Here is a 17,294-nt window from a genome sequence, read left to right as displayed (position 1 = left end):
CGAAATGTGTCTCTTCCGCGTGTACAATGGCTTCTTATAGTTAAAAGACCTCCTCTCTTTTATTTGTAGACAAAACATATCTCTGGGTACTTTTCCATGAGCGATGGCGAAAACAGAGTCAGGAGTGCGTGTTCGAAACAGATTCTGTTCTCAAGGACCAAATGTGTTTTCGCACAAAGCGCTGAGAAGGAACTTTTTTAGACTAAATAGTATGTCCCAGTTTAAGGTCAGATTATACCGAAATCAACACCATCTGCTCTGCACAGGACACAAAACATTTCAACAAGGTTAATATAAAGAATTAAAATGTTAATAATGTGTAACAATGGTTAATATATGAAATGAAAAATGAAAAATGTTATAATATCTATCAATGTCGAGACAGTTTAAAAAAAAATAAAATAAAATCACCATTCTTCTGTTTTTCTCTCCATGCACTCACAGCAGACGACAAGGCGCTCAGGTCTTAAAACATTGTAGTGGGTTTAACAGAGGGGGAAATACTGATCTCAATTATTTTGTCATCTTTTTTCTGCCTGAGCTTTAGTGGGATTAAAATAAACATGGAGCAATTTAATAATGTACACCAAACAACATTTCTGATTACCAGCTGAAAACATAACTCATGATTGTTTTTTTTTGGACTAATCCGCACTGTCCATTTATTTGCAGCAATCATTGAAAATGTTAGAGCAGATGACTAAATACATGACATTGCGCATGAGCACTTCCCAATGTTTTATTGAGCCGAGGCACGTATTTTAAAATATAAATATTACACAGTACACCCCGAAAAATATATTTGTTGAAATGACGTATGAGGCTCGTTTCTCAGTTTACTCACAAATTGAAACTCAGGGCGCTGATAGGCAACCCGCTAGGCTTCCCGTCATGTTCCTGGACAATTGCTCTTTTTTAGTCATCTGAAAATGTACTGCTTTGAGTCCTTGAGGCAACAAAATAAATAAATAAAAAAAAAGTAGTTTCTGGGAATCACTGCTTTAATGAAAGTAAATTCAACATTAGATACTGTTGAACAGAATATTGCAAAAAAAAAGAAAAAAAGTACATAATTATGACTTTGATGTTATGGTGGCTATTAAAAAACAAAAATAATCAAAAATAAAATTAGTAAAAGCAGTGGATTAATAAAAAGCCAAAACATGGAATTTCACATATTAGAATGTGTTGACTTTTCTATATTTTGTTTTGGGCAATAAAATAATTAAATAAATTAACCAATTATTTAATAAGATGACTAAAACATGAGTACATTTTTAACCAATCGTAGGGGATAAAAAAAAATCTAAATGCAACAAAAATAATAGGACTCAAAACTAAATGTTATAGCTCCACCTACAGGCTGCAATGTGTAAAACGTGCTCCGGCAATACTGTATTCACAAACAAACAAAACAAAGCCTCTCCGCACAAAAATGACTCATGGAGAGAAAATGATGATTTTTTTTTCAAAACATATTTTTACAGTTCTATTTGCAAAAATGTCTGCAGGGATTTGAAATCATCTCCTGCACAGAACATCAAGGTCATATATCACATTCTACATCATGTTTGTTCACTTTTGCTCACCTTTTTTTTTTTAATGTTATGACGTGATCTAATTCCCTTCAAGAATGCATAAAAATCACTGGAAATAAATGGTTGACTTAAAAAGTCATAGTATTAAAAGAAAAAAAAACAGCTGTGGAAGCAAAAGTTTACAGTCTTAGTGTTGTCGTCAATACAATGTGCGATGATTATTTGATTTTTATGGATTATACTATTAAAATCATGCAATACAGTTTGAGTAAAAAAAAAAAAAAAGGGGTTTTAGTGCATAATCCATATTCATTTTGCTTCTTGTAAAAAAAAAAATCCTTGAAGCTCAATTTTAAAGAGTCTCTAAAATCGTCATCAAAAATTAAACTGATAAAAAAAAAAATGAGTTTGAGGGAAAAGTTCAAACTTGAGGATTTTGGAGTAATCACGAGTTGATGGAGTGAGATGGCGGCTGGTCATCCCTTTCCTCCTCCTCGTCCACTTCCTCTCCACGGGTGAGCGGCTCCGTGTCGGACTCCCTCGTCTCGACCCGTGCCGATCTTTTGGTCAACTTGTTCAGGGTCCCGCCCTAAAGAAAAAAAAGACTTGTTTAGTTGCAAACGGCAGAAGTGGGAGGGGGATGAAAAACCGAAGAAAAATATGTGACCTGTCTGTGATCGACGACGTTGAGCATCACCGAAGTGACGATGCAAGCGACGGTGTTGGCCAACATGAAGATCATCATCCTCTGCCACCGCCACAGCGGAATCTTCGTGTCGCTGAGTGGCCGGGAAACAGCAAACCAAAACAGCGATGTTCATTATGAACCAAAAAACGGAGCGTTGGCGCACTGTGCAGGATTTCCCACCTGGACTTGGTGCCCAAAATCTGCCCGACAACCAGATTGGAGATACCGATGCCGATCATCTGGACGGACGTAGCGAGGCCCATGGCTGTCCCGATGGTCGCTTGGGGCACCACCAGAGGAATAGATGGCCACATGCTTGCCTGCCATAAAACGCAAAGTATTATCTCCTGGTGAATCGTTTTTAGGAAATTCCCTGACATGCCACAAGATGGCGCAAAAGCCCCAAAAGTATGGTTCGGCGCTAAATTGTGGCATCCAGGAGGAATTACATTGACGATCATTGAGCTTCAATTTGACAGGCCAAAGCCTTGTCTAATGTAAAAGGAGTGCTTTGGCGCCATTTTAACAAAATTGTTTCAGTAAAATTACATAAATATTTATACTTTAAATGTGTATTTGTTTTGTTTATATATTAAAATAATTCAAATTAGAAAATTCACACTTTTTCCGCGGTATTTTATTATTTCATAAATAAAATGTTAAATGAATACATAAAATTGTTATTAGGGGTATACATCTGTCCACAAGAGAAGATTTGATAGGATATGTGATACGATTTAAAAATGTAACAATTAAATTAGATTTGTCAAATCAAAACTGAGTTACAGATTCAAATAGTTTTTTGTTACACTACAATTGTTATAATATGCATTTTGACATTTAGGAAAATTAATAAAAACAAATTAAATGCATATAAAAAAACAGTTATAATAATATATTTGTAATAATAATTTAAATGAGAAATGAGAAAATAACTACAGAAATTCACTAATTATCCAATTATTTATTCAAGTATACCATGAAAAATTTTCAATTGTGAATGAATGCATGCACGCACGCACATACACATTTTCACCCACATACAAAAAAAAATTAAAAATACAAAAAATATAATTATAAAATATATATATATATATACTGTGTATAAAAAATAAAGGAGAGCAATGATGATGACATGTCAAATCGGTAAAATTACCGAATGAACAATACTGAGCTCTCCAGGAATTTTTTTTAAAAAAAATTAAATTGTGAATGAATGCATGCACGCACGCACATACACATTTTCACCCACATACAAAAAAAAATTAAAAATACAAAAAATATATATATATATATATAAAAAAATTTAAAAAAAGGAGCGCAATGATGATGACATGTCAAATCGGTAAAATTACCGAATGAACAATACTGAGCTCTCCAAGAAAAATAATTTTAAAAATTTCAATTATTTAAAGTACATATAACATAGTTATTACGCATATTGATGAAGCCAGCTGGGATAGGCTCCAGCAACCCCCGCGACCCTTGTGAAAAGCAAGAAAATGGATGGATGAATGGATATTTCAAAAACTAAATCAAAATAAATGATGTAAATGTGTATAAAAAATATTTTTTATATTATACTGAATTTTTTACTATTTACAATAAAACAATTTAATGACCCCCCCGATGAAATGAATGCAACAAATTGCATTCTAAGCAAGCGGAGGCAAACTGACCGCAGCAAAGGAGTACGTGACTCCCAGCCAGATGGTGGAGACCAGAGGAGCCACGAAGGTGAAGGCCAGCAGTCCGAACACGGGCAGCGTGAATACGGCACAGGACAGGGCGAAAATCCCCCGCAGACCCACATAATCCTGAAAAACACATCATCGCAAACAAAACTTTTTTTATTCACTCTCAATTTTGCAGGCGTTTCATGGTTCATCGCAATCGGGAAAGAACGACGACTTACGATGAGAATGCCAACGCTGGCGGAGAGGATGAGTGAGCTGTCGTAAACGGCGCCGGCGACGTAGGCCGCCTCCTTCTGAGTGTAGTCGTCGTATTTATCCTGAATGAACTTACTGCCCGGGAAATCACAATGTTACGATTTTTCCTGCCTATGTTTCTTTTTGGAATATTTAGCTTTTCCGATACCTGGCATCAGCAATGAAGGGGAAGATTCCGTTGTAAAAGAACATGATGGTGAGAACCAGCAGCCAATATCTCAGAGATAGCAGTTTCACATCCTGAATTCTCTACAGAAACATAACAAAACAAACATATTGACCGGCTATACATTAACTGTGTGGCCATAAAATTGGTACAGTATATTGTACACACAAAATACTCATTTGTGGGATTAATACCCATGAACAACTGTCCAGGAATTACATTAATTTATTTGTATGGTTAAAAATGTACATTTCTTGCATGTTACACCAATTTTGTATTTTGTTGCAACAATTTAGTATTTTGTGTACAAAATTTGTGACCACAGATTAATATTTCATACTGCCTATTAGTATTTCATGCACACGTAGTACCTAATTTATGACTACAAATGACAGTTTTGTGGCCGCAGATTAATAGTATTTTGTGGCCCCAATTTTTTCATTTTGTGACCACAATTTACAATTTTGTGCGCACATTATACCTCATTTGTGACCACAAATTAGTATTTTATGGCCACGGATTAGTATATTGTCCACACGTTGTATCTAATCCGTGGCCTCAAATTTGTATTTCTTGCTGCAAATTTGTATTTTGTGGATACATAATACCTAATTTGTGACAACAAATGAATAATTTGTGGCCGTGGATTAGTATTTTGTGCACGTTATATTTAATCTGTGGCCGCAAATTACAATTTCATGCTTCAAATTAGTATTTTGTGCACACATAATACCACATTACCACAATCAATATTTTGTGGCCGCAGATTAATATTTCGAGCGCATGTGGCTAACAAATGAACATTTTGTGGCCACAGATTAATATTCTGCCTGCACTTTGTACCTAATTTGTGACCACAAATTTGTATTTTGTGGATACCAAATACCTCATTTGTGACAACAAATGAATAATTTGTGGCCGTGGATTAGTATTTTGTGCACGTTATATTTAATCTGTGGCCGCAAATTAGAATTTCATGCTTCAAATTAGTATTTTGTGCACACATAATACCACATTACCACAATCAATATTTTGTGGCCGCAGATTAATATTTTGAGCGCATGTGGCTAACAAATGAACATTTTGTGGCCACAGATTAATATTTCGCCTGCACTTTGTACCTAATTTTTGACCACAAATTTGTATTTTGTGTACACGTAATACCTCATTTGTGACAACAAATTGATATGTTGTGACCACAGATTAGTATTTTGTGGCCGCAGATTAGTATTTTTGTGACATGTTATAACTAAACGGTGGCCGCAAATTAATATTTCGTGCAGAGGTCATTTGTGACAACAAATTGATATTTTGTGGCCGCAGATTAGTATTTAAATTGTGCATGTTATATCTAAACTGTGGCCGCAAATTAGTATTTCGTACACACCTAATAACTATTTTGTGACCGCAGATAAGTATTTTGAGCGCATATGGCTACAAACGTACAAAAGTATTTTTTTTTCATACCACTTTGCGAGACTCCTCTTGGATGACCCCATCAAGACCGAGCTGCCTCATTCCCACCTTGTCCAGGGAGCTCACTAAGATGGCAGACGTGAAGCCCAGCACGCACAAGAGTGCACCTACAAAAAAAAAAATATAATTATGTGGACTTACACTAAGATGGCAGCCTTAAAGTATTTTTGCAGTTCCTTTCCACTTACCACCCCAGAGAGTCCACTGCATGCCAAACTTTTCCTCAAAGCGCTGCGTGAGGAAAAAGTTGAGGACTGAGCCCAGGCGGGAGAACGCCAAGGTCAGTCCGAAGGCTAAGGCCAGTTCCTTCCCCTTGAACCAGAAGGCAGTGATGCGGTTCTGAACGACTGGAGGAGGAGTGCATTTTAATTGTATTTACAGGAATCCCGTTATTTACGCCCATTTTTTTTTCCATTTCGAAAAAATGCACTTATTTCACCTTGAATCCTATTTAAACAGGGCGTTGCATCATCATTTAGCATCTTACAGTGTTGTAAAAAAAAAAAAAAAAAAAGCACAAAAAACACATTGCAGTTATGATGGACGACAGCGCTTACTGGTCAGAGATCCGTTGCCAGATCCGAAGATGAGTCGTCCTGTAAGCATGAGGGGCAGCAGGTAGGGAGTTCCTTTGAAGTGGGAGCCCAAGGCGAACAGGGAGGAGCCCAAAACACACAAGAAGGAAAAGACAAACACTCCGACTATGGGAAGAGAGAAACAAACAAAAGTGACTGATTGACAACAAGCCAAAATGTCCTACGACTAAATAAGTGCACGTTAGCTATTACAACTAGGACAAAAAAAAGTAACAATACGTGTTAAGATATTAGCCACATACTTGATAATTGAGGGCTCGGTAAGTTCTATCTAATCACCTGGGGATGTAATCAGGACCATACGAATGAAATGGACTTACATCGGTTTCCCAATTTGTCAATCAGGAAGCCAGCTAGGATCACCACGATTGCATTCCTGAAGATGAGAGGACGACGATCAACCATGTTTGTGTTTAACAAAGACGCCTGCTTTTCTTGCGGATGTGTACTTACGTCCACGCGTAGATAGCGTAAAGAAGATTGTATTCCTGAGGGGTCATCCCCAAGCCATCTACACAGTCCACGGTCCCATTGATTAATGTCGCATTGGGGCATGTGAGGTTCTGAGGGGGGGGTTGAGTACGGGAAAACGATTTAAGGTTATCATGTGATTCATTTGAGAGAACAGACACCTCTAGGTCACAATTGTATTGATCAAAGCTTTACATACCCCTTGAAACTGGTTTTGCAAAACACTGGGCATGTCAAAGCAAAAGTAGGAGCCAAACGTCAACAGGCAGTTGAAGAACAGCACCAGGAAGCGATAGTAACCTAGAAAAAATATATATTTCATGTTGCACTGCATTAGGGCGAAGAATTTATCAAGTCATTGGAGTTTGGTATCAGAAGGAATAAAGTCAACCCCAAAAGGGAAAAACAAACAAAAATTGTTTTGAAATATGTCATTGTTTTGTTTTTTCTATGACAGAGAGGGGAAAGTGTTTCATTTTATTTTTGTGGGAGGAAAAAAGAAGACACTCTGCCTTACATTGCATTAAATCTAAAACAGGACACTAAGGCAAAATCCAAAAATATTCACCATATCATACAACATACTTGAAAATCATCTTTGCCTACACAGTTTCACCACCCAAGATTCCAATTATGTATGTATTTGCTCAAATTCATGACTTCACACGAACCCACTGCAAATCTGACATTATTTAAGTTTTCATTCATTCATTCAGACGTGTTATTTTGTTTTTAATTCCCATTCATGACTTGTGGCACGGCAGTCAAACTTGCTGAGTTTGCCATTTTAGTGGCCCAGTTCCACAAGACGAAAAATCTGGTCACGCGTCTAAGAATTGTGTATTTCTGTCAGGCAAACGTACCTTTTTCTGCCGGTTGTGCCATGGTGAGAGGATAAGAGGACTGGTTGAAAAAGGGGGAAAAGTCCAAGCTAACCTAGTGTTGTTTACATGGACATTTGCAAGCGGTCAAGAAGATTTAAACTCACAACAATGTGGATGCAACTGTTATACTGTAATGACGGAGTGATGTGTTTACAAATCAGCGCTGATAGTACGCATGCGTACATTTTTCACGTGACGTTGCAAATATAACTTTATTGCTAAAAAACAAATGTACACTGTTTTTTACATCTTATAATTTTGAATTTCTACAAGAAGATTAATTAATAGTCGATATTTGTTTTTTTGTGGTAAGCGGGGTTTGTGTGTTATAAAATAAAAACTACTCCAAATCAATATTTGTTCCCATAGTTATTACACATATTGTTTTGGTCGGTGTTTATGTCGACCATTTCGTTATCATTTCTGGCTCCTAATTATCCTACTACAATTTACTACTATGCAACTATTTGGCGATGTGAACTGCATAGATAACTCATTTTGGTTATTGGGCCCTCAACGAACACCGTAACACGCCTTTATAGCTTTTGACCCTCAGCGGACACCGTCACAAGTAGGACATAAATAAAGCCTATATAAAAAACAATGATCGGCGGTGTTCAGAGAATTTATAAACAACTAAAATGACCACGTCGCTTAAGCCTACGATATGGGAAATATCCGATTCAGATACTGAAGTCGATGAAGAATCAAAAAGCGATTTAGAATTTAACGGAAGCGCTAAAGACTCCACAGTCAGAAATGTTTTTGTTCAAACACCATCGGATGAACGCGATCGGCCGAGTTCAGCGAAAAAACGCCGTTCCAAGGAGGAGATCGAGGCGGATAAAAAGAAAGCGACGCAACGGAGGGAGGCTCGAGAGAAGAATCGAGCTGCAAAAGAGCGAGAGAAGCAGGAGAAGCGAAAGCAGCAGCAGAAAAGGAAAGAAGCTGCACAACATCTCAACAGTCTCAAGCCGGAGAACTATCTCAAATGTTTGACTGTCTGCATAGATCCAGGTCGGTTGCATTCAGGAACTTTCCTTAAAGTTGTCCATTTGAACGATCATTTCACTTTATCTGCTGTGCTACTACATTTCATTGGTTTCCAGCTCTCCTGCAACAGCGAGGCTGTGATGTCCTGCTGGGCACTCTGTCTTCTTTTGAGTGGCGGTACAGCATCCAACAGCAGCCGCTTCCCAACAGCATCACATGGGCCAGGGATTTGCCTCAGGTGGACGCGTGCTTTCAAAAGACTTCCTCTCTCTATTGTGTAATAACTGGGGGGGGGGGGGGGGAGGTGAACAGCACTGTTACATTTATATGCTCGATGGTGTCTCCAGCTGGCTGAGGATGACGCTGGAACGGTAGCAGAGGACCAGCTGGTGCAGGTGCTAAGTCCATCCGAATTCTTAGACCTGGTCATGTCTGTGAAAAGAGTAAGTTGGCGTTCCTTTGTGTCTAATATTTAGTTCAAGTTGCATGTTTTTCATTAGGAAACTGTCATCTTAAAATTCAAAATTTAGTGTCAAGTATTAAGCAAATATGCGTAACCTACCTGCAGGGAGACAAATTTGTGACTTGACACTGAATTTAGAATGATTTGGGCACTGAATTTTGAATGTGCCACCACGTTGGCTGTGTTGAAATTGTTATGTTGTTGCTACAGATGATTGACAATGAAGGGGAGGAGCCAGTGGGGGATTCTGTCCTCGGTCTCATCACGGAGGGCCTCAAACAAGATGCTGGGAAGGTGGCCACTCTCTTGGTTACTCTGTCCCAGACAGAATACAGGTGACGGCAAAAAGATCATTCGTATAAATAAAGCATATGTTAAGAATCAAAACATTGACAACCGTATTGCATTGCATTATTCACTTTTGCATGTGAGCAACAGGAGACATGCGTTGGGTGAAACATTCCAATCCAAATATGGCGGGGAGAATCTGGACGTTGAGGAGGTCAGTATCCGCTGCCGTTGCTTAACACGACAAAATACTCAATACGTACTTTGCACCCCATCCAGGTTCTTGTGTATCTGCAGCTGGACAAGAACATCTTCGTTTTCTTTGTGGATGGCTGGCAGGAAGTCACGGACCATGTGTGCGCCGTCACCAAGTCCTTGTCCAGACGCCCTTTTAAGTACGTAGCTCCACAGCCGGGGGACGCGAGTCGCGCGACTTGACTGGAACCGTGTGGTCGCGCGGCGACCTGACTGGAACCGGCTGGTCGCGCGGCGACCTGACTGGAACCGGCTGGTCGCGCGGCGACCTGACTGGAACCGGCTGGTCGCGCGGCGACCTGACTGGAACCGGCTGGTCGCGCGGCGACCTGACTGGAACCGGCTGGTCGCGCGAGTCGCAAGACTTGACTCAAATCAGACTCTATTCCGACTTGGCTCGAGTCAGACTCGAGTCATGGGAATTGACTCAATTTGCATGACTTGACTTGAGTCAACTTGATTCTGACTTGAGTCATGAAAATTGACTTGAGTTGCATGATTTGACTCGAATCAACTTGATTCTTGCTTGAGTCGTGTGTATTGACTCGAGTCACGCGAGTTGACCCGAATCAGACTCAATTCTGACTCGACTCGAGTCATAGGAGTCGACTTGAAAAATAGTCACATATTAAATTGCAATCACGATATTAAGAAATATCTCAATGAGATCCATTTTTCTAATTATTAGGCAGCTGACGGAGCAGTCGGAGCTTCCCTTCTGTGCGGACGGCTCGTGGGCCAGCGGGGTGCGGGTGGAGAAGGACGGCTGCGGGCTGAAGCAGGTGTGGAGCAAGCAGATCCAGCAGCTCAACAGAGTCAGTCAGGCCACCGCCTCCTGCGTGACCGCCGCATACCCGTCACCGCAACTGCTGCTTCAGGTACGAATTTGACTCGTGTGTGTGTGTGCATGTTGAAATGAAGTTGAGTATTGAGTCTCATTTGATTGTGTATATTAAAATAGACTCATCATGTCCATTGGATACGTTTGTGCTCCTTACTTTGCGTTGCAGGCTTACAAGGCATCAAGTTCAGATGAGGAGAGAAAGAAGCTGCTGGCTGATCTGGCAGTGAAGGGCGAAGGCAAAGAAAGGCGGGTCGGACCCGAGATTTCCACCAGAGTTTACCGCTGCCTCACCGCTCGCAACCCTGAACTGGTCCTGGACTAACTTGAAAATGTGGTCAATAATGTTTACATATTGTTGCAAGTTCCAGATGTCACTTAGCTGCTATCACGTGACAGTTGATTGATTGTTGGTGTCAATAAGCTAAAAATATGCCTGAGGTATTATGTTCCAAATAACATGACATCCTGACCTAAGCAATCAATTTACGATCTTGGGCAGATTGTTTTTAGTAGCAATGTTTCAATTAAAAATAATATGCAGAAGTGTTTGTTTTTTGTTTTTTTATTTTTTTAAGGAGTGTCCAAGTAAGAAAGTGAAAGGTTACAAAAAGTTTTTTTCCATAGTATCAAAAAGGTCATTCCTTTTTTCCTGGTCACTAACCCTCCTATTACATTCCCACTGAGTTTTTTCGGGTCTGATCTGTTGAAAATCACTTTTTACATTCATTACAAAGAGACCAAGTCATTAAAGCCAAAGTCAAGTGAAAAATTATTTCTTCATTATAGTTCATTTATTTTATTTTTTTATCCAGTTATTTTTAATTCAATTTTAGACCAAGTGCTAATTTTTATTATTATTTTTATGTGCGTAAAATACTTCATTTTAGTTTAGTTTTTAAAAGTTGTATTTAATTTTTTATTTCTATGGAGTATTTGTTGGGTGCAAGGCATAAAATTTGAAGAAAAAAAGGGTCACCATAAGTATTGTGTTAACTACAATTGCCAAACGACTTGTTTGACCTTCCTGGGCAAACCATAAAAAACTGAAATAAATATGTTGAAAATAAACCGCCTCCTTGGATGGCTGGAAACAGTTAATTATTATAAAAAATAAAGGAATATTAATCAGAATACCGTGTTTACACTATAGTGGAGCGCACATAGAACGTACCGAAAAGAAAATTTTGGACCAGACTTTTTTTTTTAAGCTCTCTGCTAGACATGACGCTTGTCACATTATTTGAGTTCAGATAAGTCGAGCGTTCACTTTAGAAAAAAACACAAGTGAATGTTTGCCCGTCTCATCTTAAACAGCAACAGTTCAACATTTGCCACAGACTTACTGCTCGGAGACGCACACATCATGTCCAGCGGCATCTTTTACTCTGATAATCTTCCGGCTCGGAACTTTCGCCGTCGCTGCTGGGTGGCGTCAGGGGAGAGGTGAGACGGCACGGTGGCTCAAAACACGGTTCCGGCACCGGACTAGGTGAGTCGCAGGCACTGATGGAGAACACCCAGCCGAGCCGCCGGCGCAGGAGGGCGAGCAGGCCCGGCGGCAGCTCCAAGGCGGTCAGTACGTCCGGGCAGGTGGGGAGGATTTGGCGAAGGCGCGTGCAGCAGAGGTACTGCAAGGAAGTGGGCGTGTAACAGGCGCGGATCACCTTCATGCTGCTTTTGGCCGCCGTGGAGCACAACATGGGGTACAGCTTCTTGTTCTGCAGCCTGGTGGCAGCCACGCCTGTGGACGGAAAACAGAGATGATGCTCTGTGGTTATCCTCACACTTTTGCTCTATGCGCAGCTTTCTGTGGTGACATTGTGAGCAAAATAGAAAAACAAACAAAAAAAATAATATATATATATATATATAATTACCAATTGTGTAAGCATTTACTGAACATGATCAAAAGTTTTGGAATATGTATTGCGGTTTAAATTGGGTTATTAAAATGTATTTAAAAAATCTATTCATAATTGTTTTATTTTTTTGCAAATAAAATGTAAGTCATTAGTCAAGACAAACCAACTTTACATATAAATTTGGTTTTCATTTATTTGAATAATTCATTTGTCTAAGTTTTAAATAAAATAAACAAATTTGCATATGCAGTTACATAAAGTTTAGAATTGCAATTGTTTAAATACAAGCAATAAAATTCAAGCATTAGTTCATTTTGTATTTTTTTTTTTACAAGCAGTAGTTCAACAGTATTTTTTATTACACATACAGGTCCCTTTATTAGTTTTAAAGGACAATATTAAATACAATACTTATATTATTTATAATAATATAATAGATTAAAATGTGCTACAATTTTGGGTACACATTTAACATCATTCCATTTATATTATTAAAAATTTGGCTATTACAATTACAATAATTCTAACAAAATGTAAATTTTTTATCTGGATATTTTTTACATAACATTTTTAATATATTGTAAAATTGGACAATTTTACATAGAAATGCAAAATTTTTATATTTTTTGATAAATATTTGGGTGATTATGCATAATCCAAATTTGATATTAAAAATGTTTATTAGTAAAGTAATTTTGCAAAAACATACATTTTAATTTTATTTTAGCAAATAATCGTTAATGTATGTATTGTAAATATATATATTTTTTAAATAGTCAATTTTGACATGCATTTCAGTATTTGGATTTGTTATTTTTTTTGCCTTTTTTTGAGCAGTCTTTTTTTATAACCAATTGTATAATCATTACTTTACTATTGTTTTGGGTGTTTTTTTTTTTATGTTCCCAGCAAATGATCCATAAAGTCAGACCTTGGCTTATCTTAAAGGCCTCAACTTTCGGAACCCACCTATGCTTCGTCGATTCTTGTAGATGGTCAAGGTGCCGTGCCAAGTGTCCAAGTGCAGTCCGATGATGGAGCCTTGACCGAAGCGGGAGGAGAAGTTCACTTTCTCACCTTTATGCTGGAGGAGACCTTTAAAAAGACATAAGACACGCAGTTTTCAGGAACTGTAGACATAAGCATTAGTGATGCTCATTGCCCACCAAAATGTTTGTAATTGCCTGTAGAAGCCACAAGGTGGCAGCTAAGCACATTTTTCTATTAGACAAGGCTATGGCCTGTGTAAACTAAGCTCTTCCCCTCAGTTTCCACATTCCAATAGTGTTTCATTACTTTTGCACACGTAATCACATTGTCTGACACCTCCGAGCCCAAACCTGTGTAGGAGAGCCCCCAGCTGTCCTCGTCGTGACCCAGCAGGCTTCCAAAGTTATACTTGAATTTCTCCAGGTTCACCTCCGCAGTCCCAATTCCAATCATCTACATAAGACCAAAATAATTAAATCCAAGAGAGACTTCCTAAACGCTATTATTAGGATTGGCCATACGTACCATGTCGGTTCCGTAGACGGGCGATGTCATCTTGACTTCCCAGAAGTGTTGTCCCTCGGCGAGCTCTCTGGCGCCGCGGATGGCGGCCGTGCCGCAGCTGTAGTCCGAGTGGAAGCTCACCTTGCGGTCGTCGCAGCTGAGGAAGGCGCCGGAGGACTTCACGCGCTCGTCCCAAACCCAGTCAAAGTCTGAAACGGCCAAAGGTTTAGTTTTAACTCCATATTTCTGGCGGGAGCCGTTTTCTAGTGGTGGAAAACTGAACTGCATCAACACTATTTGCAATATTATTTAGCTAGATGAGAGGAATAAGCGATTAGGAAAATGGATGGAGGGAGAGGGGCAGAATATTAGGTACAACCCTCTGTACAGGGTTGTGATATTTTGCATTGATAAGTAATAAAATCTTTCAAATTATTGTTGAGCTCACCGTCGTCATCCTCCCCACAGAGGCACTCGGCGCTGATCCCCAAGCCGGCGTTCAGCTCGTTTCCCCAGGCACACTGGCAGAACGACTCCCCAAGCACGGGCGCCAGGCTGGACGGGGCCAGCGCTTCTGTCAGCTCAGAGCCCGTCTGGGAGGTCGCCAGGTGATCCAGCTCCGACTCCACGTCACTGATCTGCGTGACGCAAACGACAGTACTACTAGAATCTTGCAGATTCTTGAAAGATGATCCGGGAAGGTTGGATTTGGGGGTGAAAAAGATACAAATATTTAAAAATTAAATACTTCAAATCAAGGCCATGTTTTTTTTTTGTGTGTCAATACATTTTTTGTTACCAGGCAGATTTTTTTTTTTCAAAGAGCATTTCAGTTGTTGAGAAATTTACAGCATTATAACTTTGCAGTTCTAAGTACATTTTCAGTAATTAAGTTTAGCTAAATTAAGTACAGCTCTGTTTGTTTAATTATTTATTTATTCTTAAGGCTAGCTACGGTTACTTGACTTACGAAATCTTGCCAAATCAAATTTGGTAGTAATACAGAATATCCCCCCAATTAATTACTTTTTTCTCTTGTTTTTTTTAAGGCTAGTTTTTGCAGCGAACGAGAAGAAAAAATATTTCCTTTGGTTTGCTAGTTTGGAGTGATTGGTTATGGCAAACCAGCTAGCAATAAATACCGAGCTAGCGAGAACCAGCAATAGATACGATATTTAGATAACTTTTACTATATAGCTAAATAAGATAGCTCTAGCTAGATTAGTTAAAAATGTTGCAAAAAATAAAAAATAAGATAGCTAGCAACTCGAACAACAAAAAACATAAAACACAAAAAGATTGCTTCTCTTGAGTGTCTATGTGAGATGTGGCCAACAGCAGCTCTTGCATGTGTGTGTGATCATTGGGTTTATGTGTGTTCTCCCGCCATTCAATAAATGGTTGAGAAGTGCGACTTTGCTCTCCTTTCCCACAGTCAGGGCTGGACTGGAAAAAAAATAAAAAATCTGACCTGGCATTTTGACCTGGCCCGGCCCAATATGTAGTTCAGCCACTGATGTTTATTGATGATGTTTCAGTGTGCTATCTAGATTCAAAATGGATTAATGGACTGGTCCTCCTAAATTGTGGGCCAGTCTCTTGGTGTAAAATGTAGGAAAATAAATATAACAATAAAAAAAACACTGCATCGGCCCCAAAAGAGGCCGACCCATTGGGCATCTGCCCTGTATGCCAGATGGCCAGTCCAGCCCTGCCCACAATGGTTTAAAATGTGATATAGAAGGGGGGACACTCTACCTGTGTTGTTGTTTGTCTTTCCCATTCTTCGGCTGATATCGACATCTCGGTGACGGCATCCATCCCGTGCCGCATTCCGCTCCAGGCCAAATGTCGAGCCCGGCCGCTCCTTCCCCTTCTCAGCATGGACGATGTGCAACCGGAAGACCCGGCCCCACTTATCAGTGTTCCTAGAAGGCAGCGTTTCATGCTAAGTGAGGCGTCTTCATTCTATTTTTATTGCTTGATGAACGGAGGTCATTTTTTGTACAGCGGAACCGCCAAAGTTAAATAAAATCATTGACATTATGTCATTTTCAGTTCTTTCTTCCCATAAGATTAAGAAATCATACATGATGATGAACTCTGTTTGACTTTTTGGATTCAACTGACTTTGAGTTTCTATTTGATAAACCAAATCCAGCAAAAAAAAGATAGAAACAGACTTACTTGTGAAGCAACTTATTTTGGAATTCCAGCTTCTTCAAATCAGACTTGGGATGGGCTCTAAAATCAACAACACATACATGATTTTCAGTCCCAATAAGGTTGATCACAGTTTCCTTTCAGCCAGCAAACACGGGGAGGGAACAGCTTGCGTTCTAGCGTGCCTATTTTCTACCTCTCCCATATGCCACAATTGGCATGCGCGTACGTGTGCAACGTTTAAATCCAGCCTTCTGCTCTGACGCTGTGCCGAGATTTCTACTACAGCAAGCCTCATGTGCACAAAATAGGTCACATACTGTGCAACGAGCATTTGAAGTTCACCTTGGAACATCCTTATAAATGTCATAGTAATAAAATATATGTATAATAGTTGAGGTGACTTGCTATCATGTAAATAAACAAGAAAATATCTTTAAAGACAACTTTTTTTTGTTGTTGTTGGAAATATGAAAGCTTAATTCACAAGTTAAATCACCTTAACCAGTAACGTAAAGAATTGCACGATCAACCTGCCTAGCATGTCTGGGCCCACGTCACCAGTGCTCACAGCAGCTGGTCGCTGCTTTTCCAAGCAGGTGCACCAGATAATTGCCAACAATTTAGATTAGTTAGTCTGGAGCTGGGCTCGTTTTAAGTGGGCTTTGGCCTACATGCTGCAAATGCATCATCTGGGCTCGTGAGGCAGCCATTACTTGAGTGTGAACCGTTGCAATGGGTTAGTTTGAGGTTCGTTTAGAATACTGCACGGGAAACAAGGATTGTCAATATACTAAAATTTAAGTAGTCAAATAAATGGTAGTACAGTGGCTAAACTGAAATATATTGGCTTATTCTGTTGTTACACTACATGACATCACATAGATGTGCAGCCTCATTGTAGAGAAATGCCTTTTTTTTATGCCGCAGTTTGCCAAAGTAATATCAAAAGAGGTTGGTGGTCTTACCTTACGAGAATCTTCTTGCGACCTGCCTCGCAGCAGCGGCTCATTTGTCGGAGAGCGTGCCACTATATCCGAGCATGTGACAGGTGCACTCTACATTGTGGCCCACTTCTTCTCCTCTTGGAAGCCAGACGTAAACATGACCTGGCCACGCCTCTGCCTTACGCTCATTGGATAAGACCCATGAGAGGGAGGG

The 17,294-nt window shown here is 39.5% G+C and overlaps 3 protein-coding genes across 6 annotated transcripts; 1 reads left to right on the top strand and 2 right to left on the bottom strand.

Annotated features, from left to right (window-relative positions):
* Positions 1 to 40: 40 nt before the first annotated feature.
* mfsd1l (major facilitator superfamily domain containing 1-like) lies at positions 41 to 7,911 on the bottom strand. The gene is made up of 13 exons (XM_077551038.1): positions 7,751 to 7,911; positions 7,087 to 7,187; positions 6,870 to 6,979; positions 6,737 to 6,792; positions 6,378 to 6,521; positions 6,009 to 6,167; positions 5,812 to 5,927; positions 4,327 to 4,427; positions 4,142 to 4,253; positions 3,906 to 4,043; positions 2,407 to 2,546; positions 2,206 to 2,317; positions 41 to 2,127 (listed from the first exon to the last, which is right to left on the bottom strand). The coding sequence occupies exons 1-13, from the start codon at positions 7,770 to 7,772 to the stop codon at positions 1,984 to 1,986; spliced, it is 1,455 nt and encodes a 484-aa protein (XP_077407164.1). The 5' UTR covers positions 7,773 to 7,911; the 3' UTR covers positions 41 to 1,983.
* Positions 7,912 to 8,332: 421 nt separating this feature from the next.
* Positions 8,333 to 11,157, top strand: eme2 (essential meiotic structure-specific endonuclease subunit 2). Of its 2 annotated transcripts, none has more exons than XM_077550315.1 (8): positions 8,333 to 8,788; positions 8,881 to 9,002; positions 9,112 to 9,207; positions 9,438 to 9,562; positions 9,666 to 9,729; positions 9,795 to 9,910; positions 10,459 to 10,648; positions 10,781 to 11,157. In XM_077550315.1, exons 1-8 carry the CDS (start codon positions 8,413 to 8,415, stop codon positions 10,934 to 10,936), a joined length of 1,245 nt encoding a protein of 414 aa, XP_077406441.1. In that variant the 5' UTR covers positions 8,333 to 8,412; the 3' UTR covers positions 10,937 to 11,157. The 2 variants fall into 2 exon arrangements, with proteins under 2 accessions (XP_077406441.1, XP_077406440.1); XM_077550314.1 differs by having other exon boundaries at positions 8,881 to 9,041.
* A 359-nt stretch (positions 11,158 to 11,516) lies between these two features.
* On the bottom strand, positions 11,517 to 17,280 carry spsb3b (splA/ryanodine receptor domain and SOCS box containing 3b). 3 transcript variants are annotated; one of them, XM_077550317.1, is made up of 8 exons: positions 17,102 to 17,280; positions 16,158 to 16,214; positions 15,729 to 15,898; positions 14,419 to 14,608; positions 13,992 to 14,179; positions 13,817 to 13,919; positions 13,446 to 13,571; positions 11,517 to 12,355 (listed from the first exon to the last, which is right to left on the bottom strand). In XM_077550317.1, the coding sequence occupies exons 3-8, from the start codon at positions 15,852 to 15,854 to the stop codon at positions 11,976 to 11,978; spliced, it is 1,113 nt and encodes a 370-aa protein (XP_077406443.1). In that variant the 5' UTR covers positions 15,855 to 15,898; positions 16,158 to 16,214; positions 17,102 to 17,280; the 3' UTR covers positions 11,517 to 11,975. The 3 variants fall into 3 exon arrangements, with proteins under 3 accessions (XP_077406443.1, XP_077406445.1, XP_077406444.1); XM_077550319.1 differs by lacking the exon at positions 17,102 to 17,280 and adding an exon at positions 16,671 to 16,711; XM_077550318.1 differs by lacking the exon at positions 17,102 to 17,280 and adding an exon at positions 16,633 to 16,702.
* Between the last annotated feature and the right edge of the window lie 14 nt (positions 17,281 to 17,294).

The sequence above is a fragment of the Vanacampus margaritifer genome, chromosome 18 (genome assembly GCF_051991255.1).
Source record: "Vanacampus margaritifer isolate UIUO_Vmar chromosome 18, RoL_Vmar_1.0, whole genome shotgun sequence".
Classification (NCBI taxonomy): Eukaryota; Metazoa; Chordata; class Actinopteri; order Syngnathiformes; family Syngnathidae; genus Vanacampus; species Vanacampus margaritifer.
The sequence above is the reverse complement of the archived record's forward strand: the minus strand, read 5'-3'. Positions and strand labels throughout refer to the sequence as shown.

What these genes read in the sequence shown, in the direction of transcription:
- mfsd1l (XM_077551038.1), bottom strand. Translation starts at nt 7,772, where the DNA reads ATGGCACAACCGGCAGAAAAAG. An exon ending in TCACGTACTCCTTTGCTGCG is followed by an intron (nt 2,547 to 3,905) that starts GTCAGTTTGCCT and finishes GTTTTATGGCAG; the next exon opens with GCAAGCATGTGGCCATCTAT. An exon ending in ACGTCGTCGATCACAGACAG is followed by an intron (nt 2,128 to 2,205) that starts GTCACATATTTT and finishes TTTTTTCTTTAG; the next exon opens with GGCGGGACCCTGAACAAGTT.
- eme2 (XM_077550314.1), top strand. Translation starts at nt 8,413, where the DNA reads ATGACCACGTCGCTTAAGCCTACGATATGGGAAATATCCGATTCAGAT. An exon ending in AGACTTCCTCTCTCTATTGT is followed by an intron (nt 9,042 to 9,111) that starts GTAATAACTGGG and finishes TGGTGTCTCCAG; the next exon opens with CTGGCTGAGGATGACGCTGG. An exon ending in TTGTCCAGACGCCCTTTTAA is followed by an intron (nt 9,911 to 10,458) that starts GTACGTAGCTCC and finishes TCTAATTATTAG; the next exon opens with GCAGCTGACGGAGCAGTCGG.
- spsb3b (XM_077550317.1), bottom strand. Translation starts at nt 15,854, where the DNA reads ATGCTGAGAAGGGGAAGGAGCGGCCGGGCTCGACATTTGGCCTGGAGC. An exon ending in CTGTGGGGAGGATGACGACG is followed by an intron (nt 14,180 to 14,418) that starts GTGAGCTCAACA and finishes TGGCCGTTTCAG; the next exon opens with ACTTTGACTGGGTTTGGGAC. An exon ending in CAAGAATCGACGAAGCATAG is followed by an intron (nt 12,356 to 13,445) that starts GTGGGTTCCGAA and finishes TTCCGTCCACAG; the next exon opens with GCGTGGCTGCCACCAGGCTG.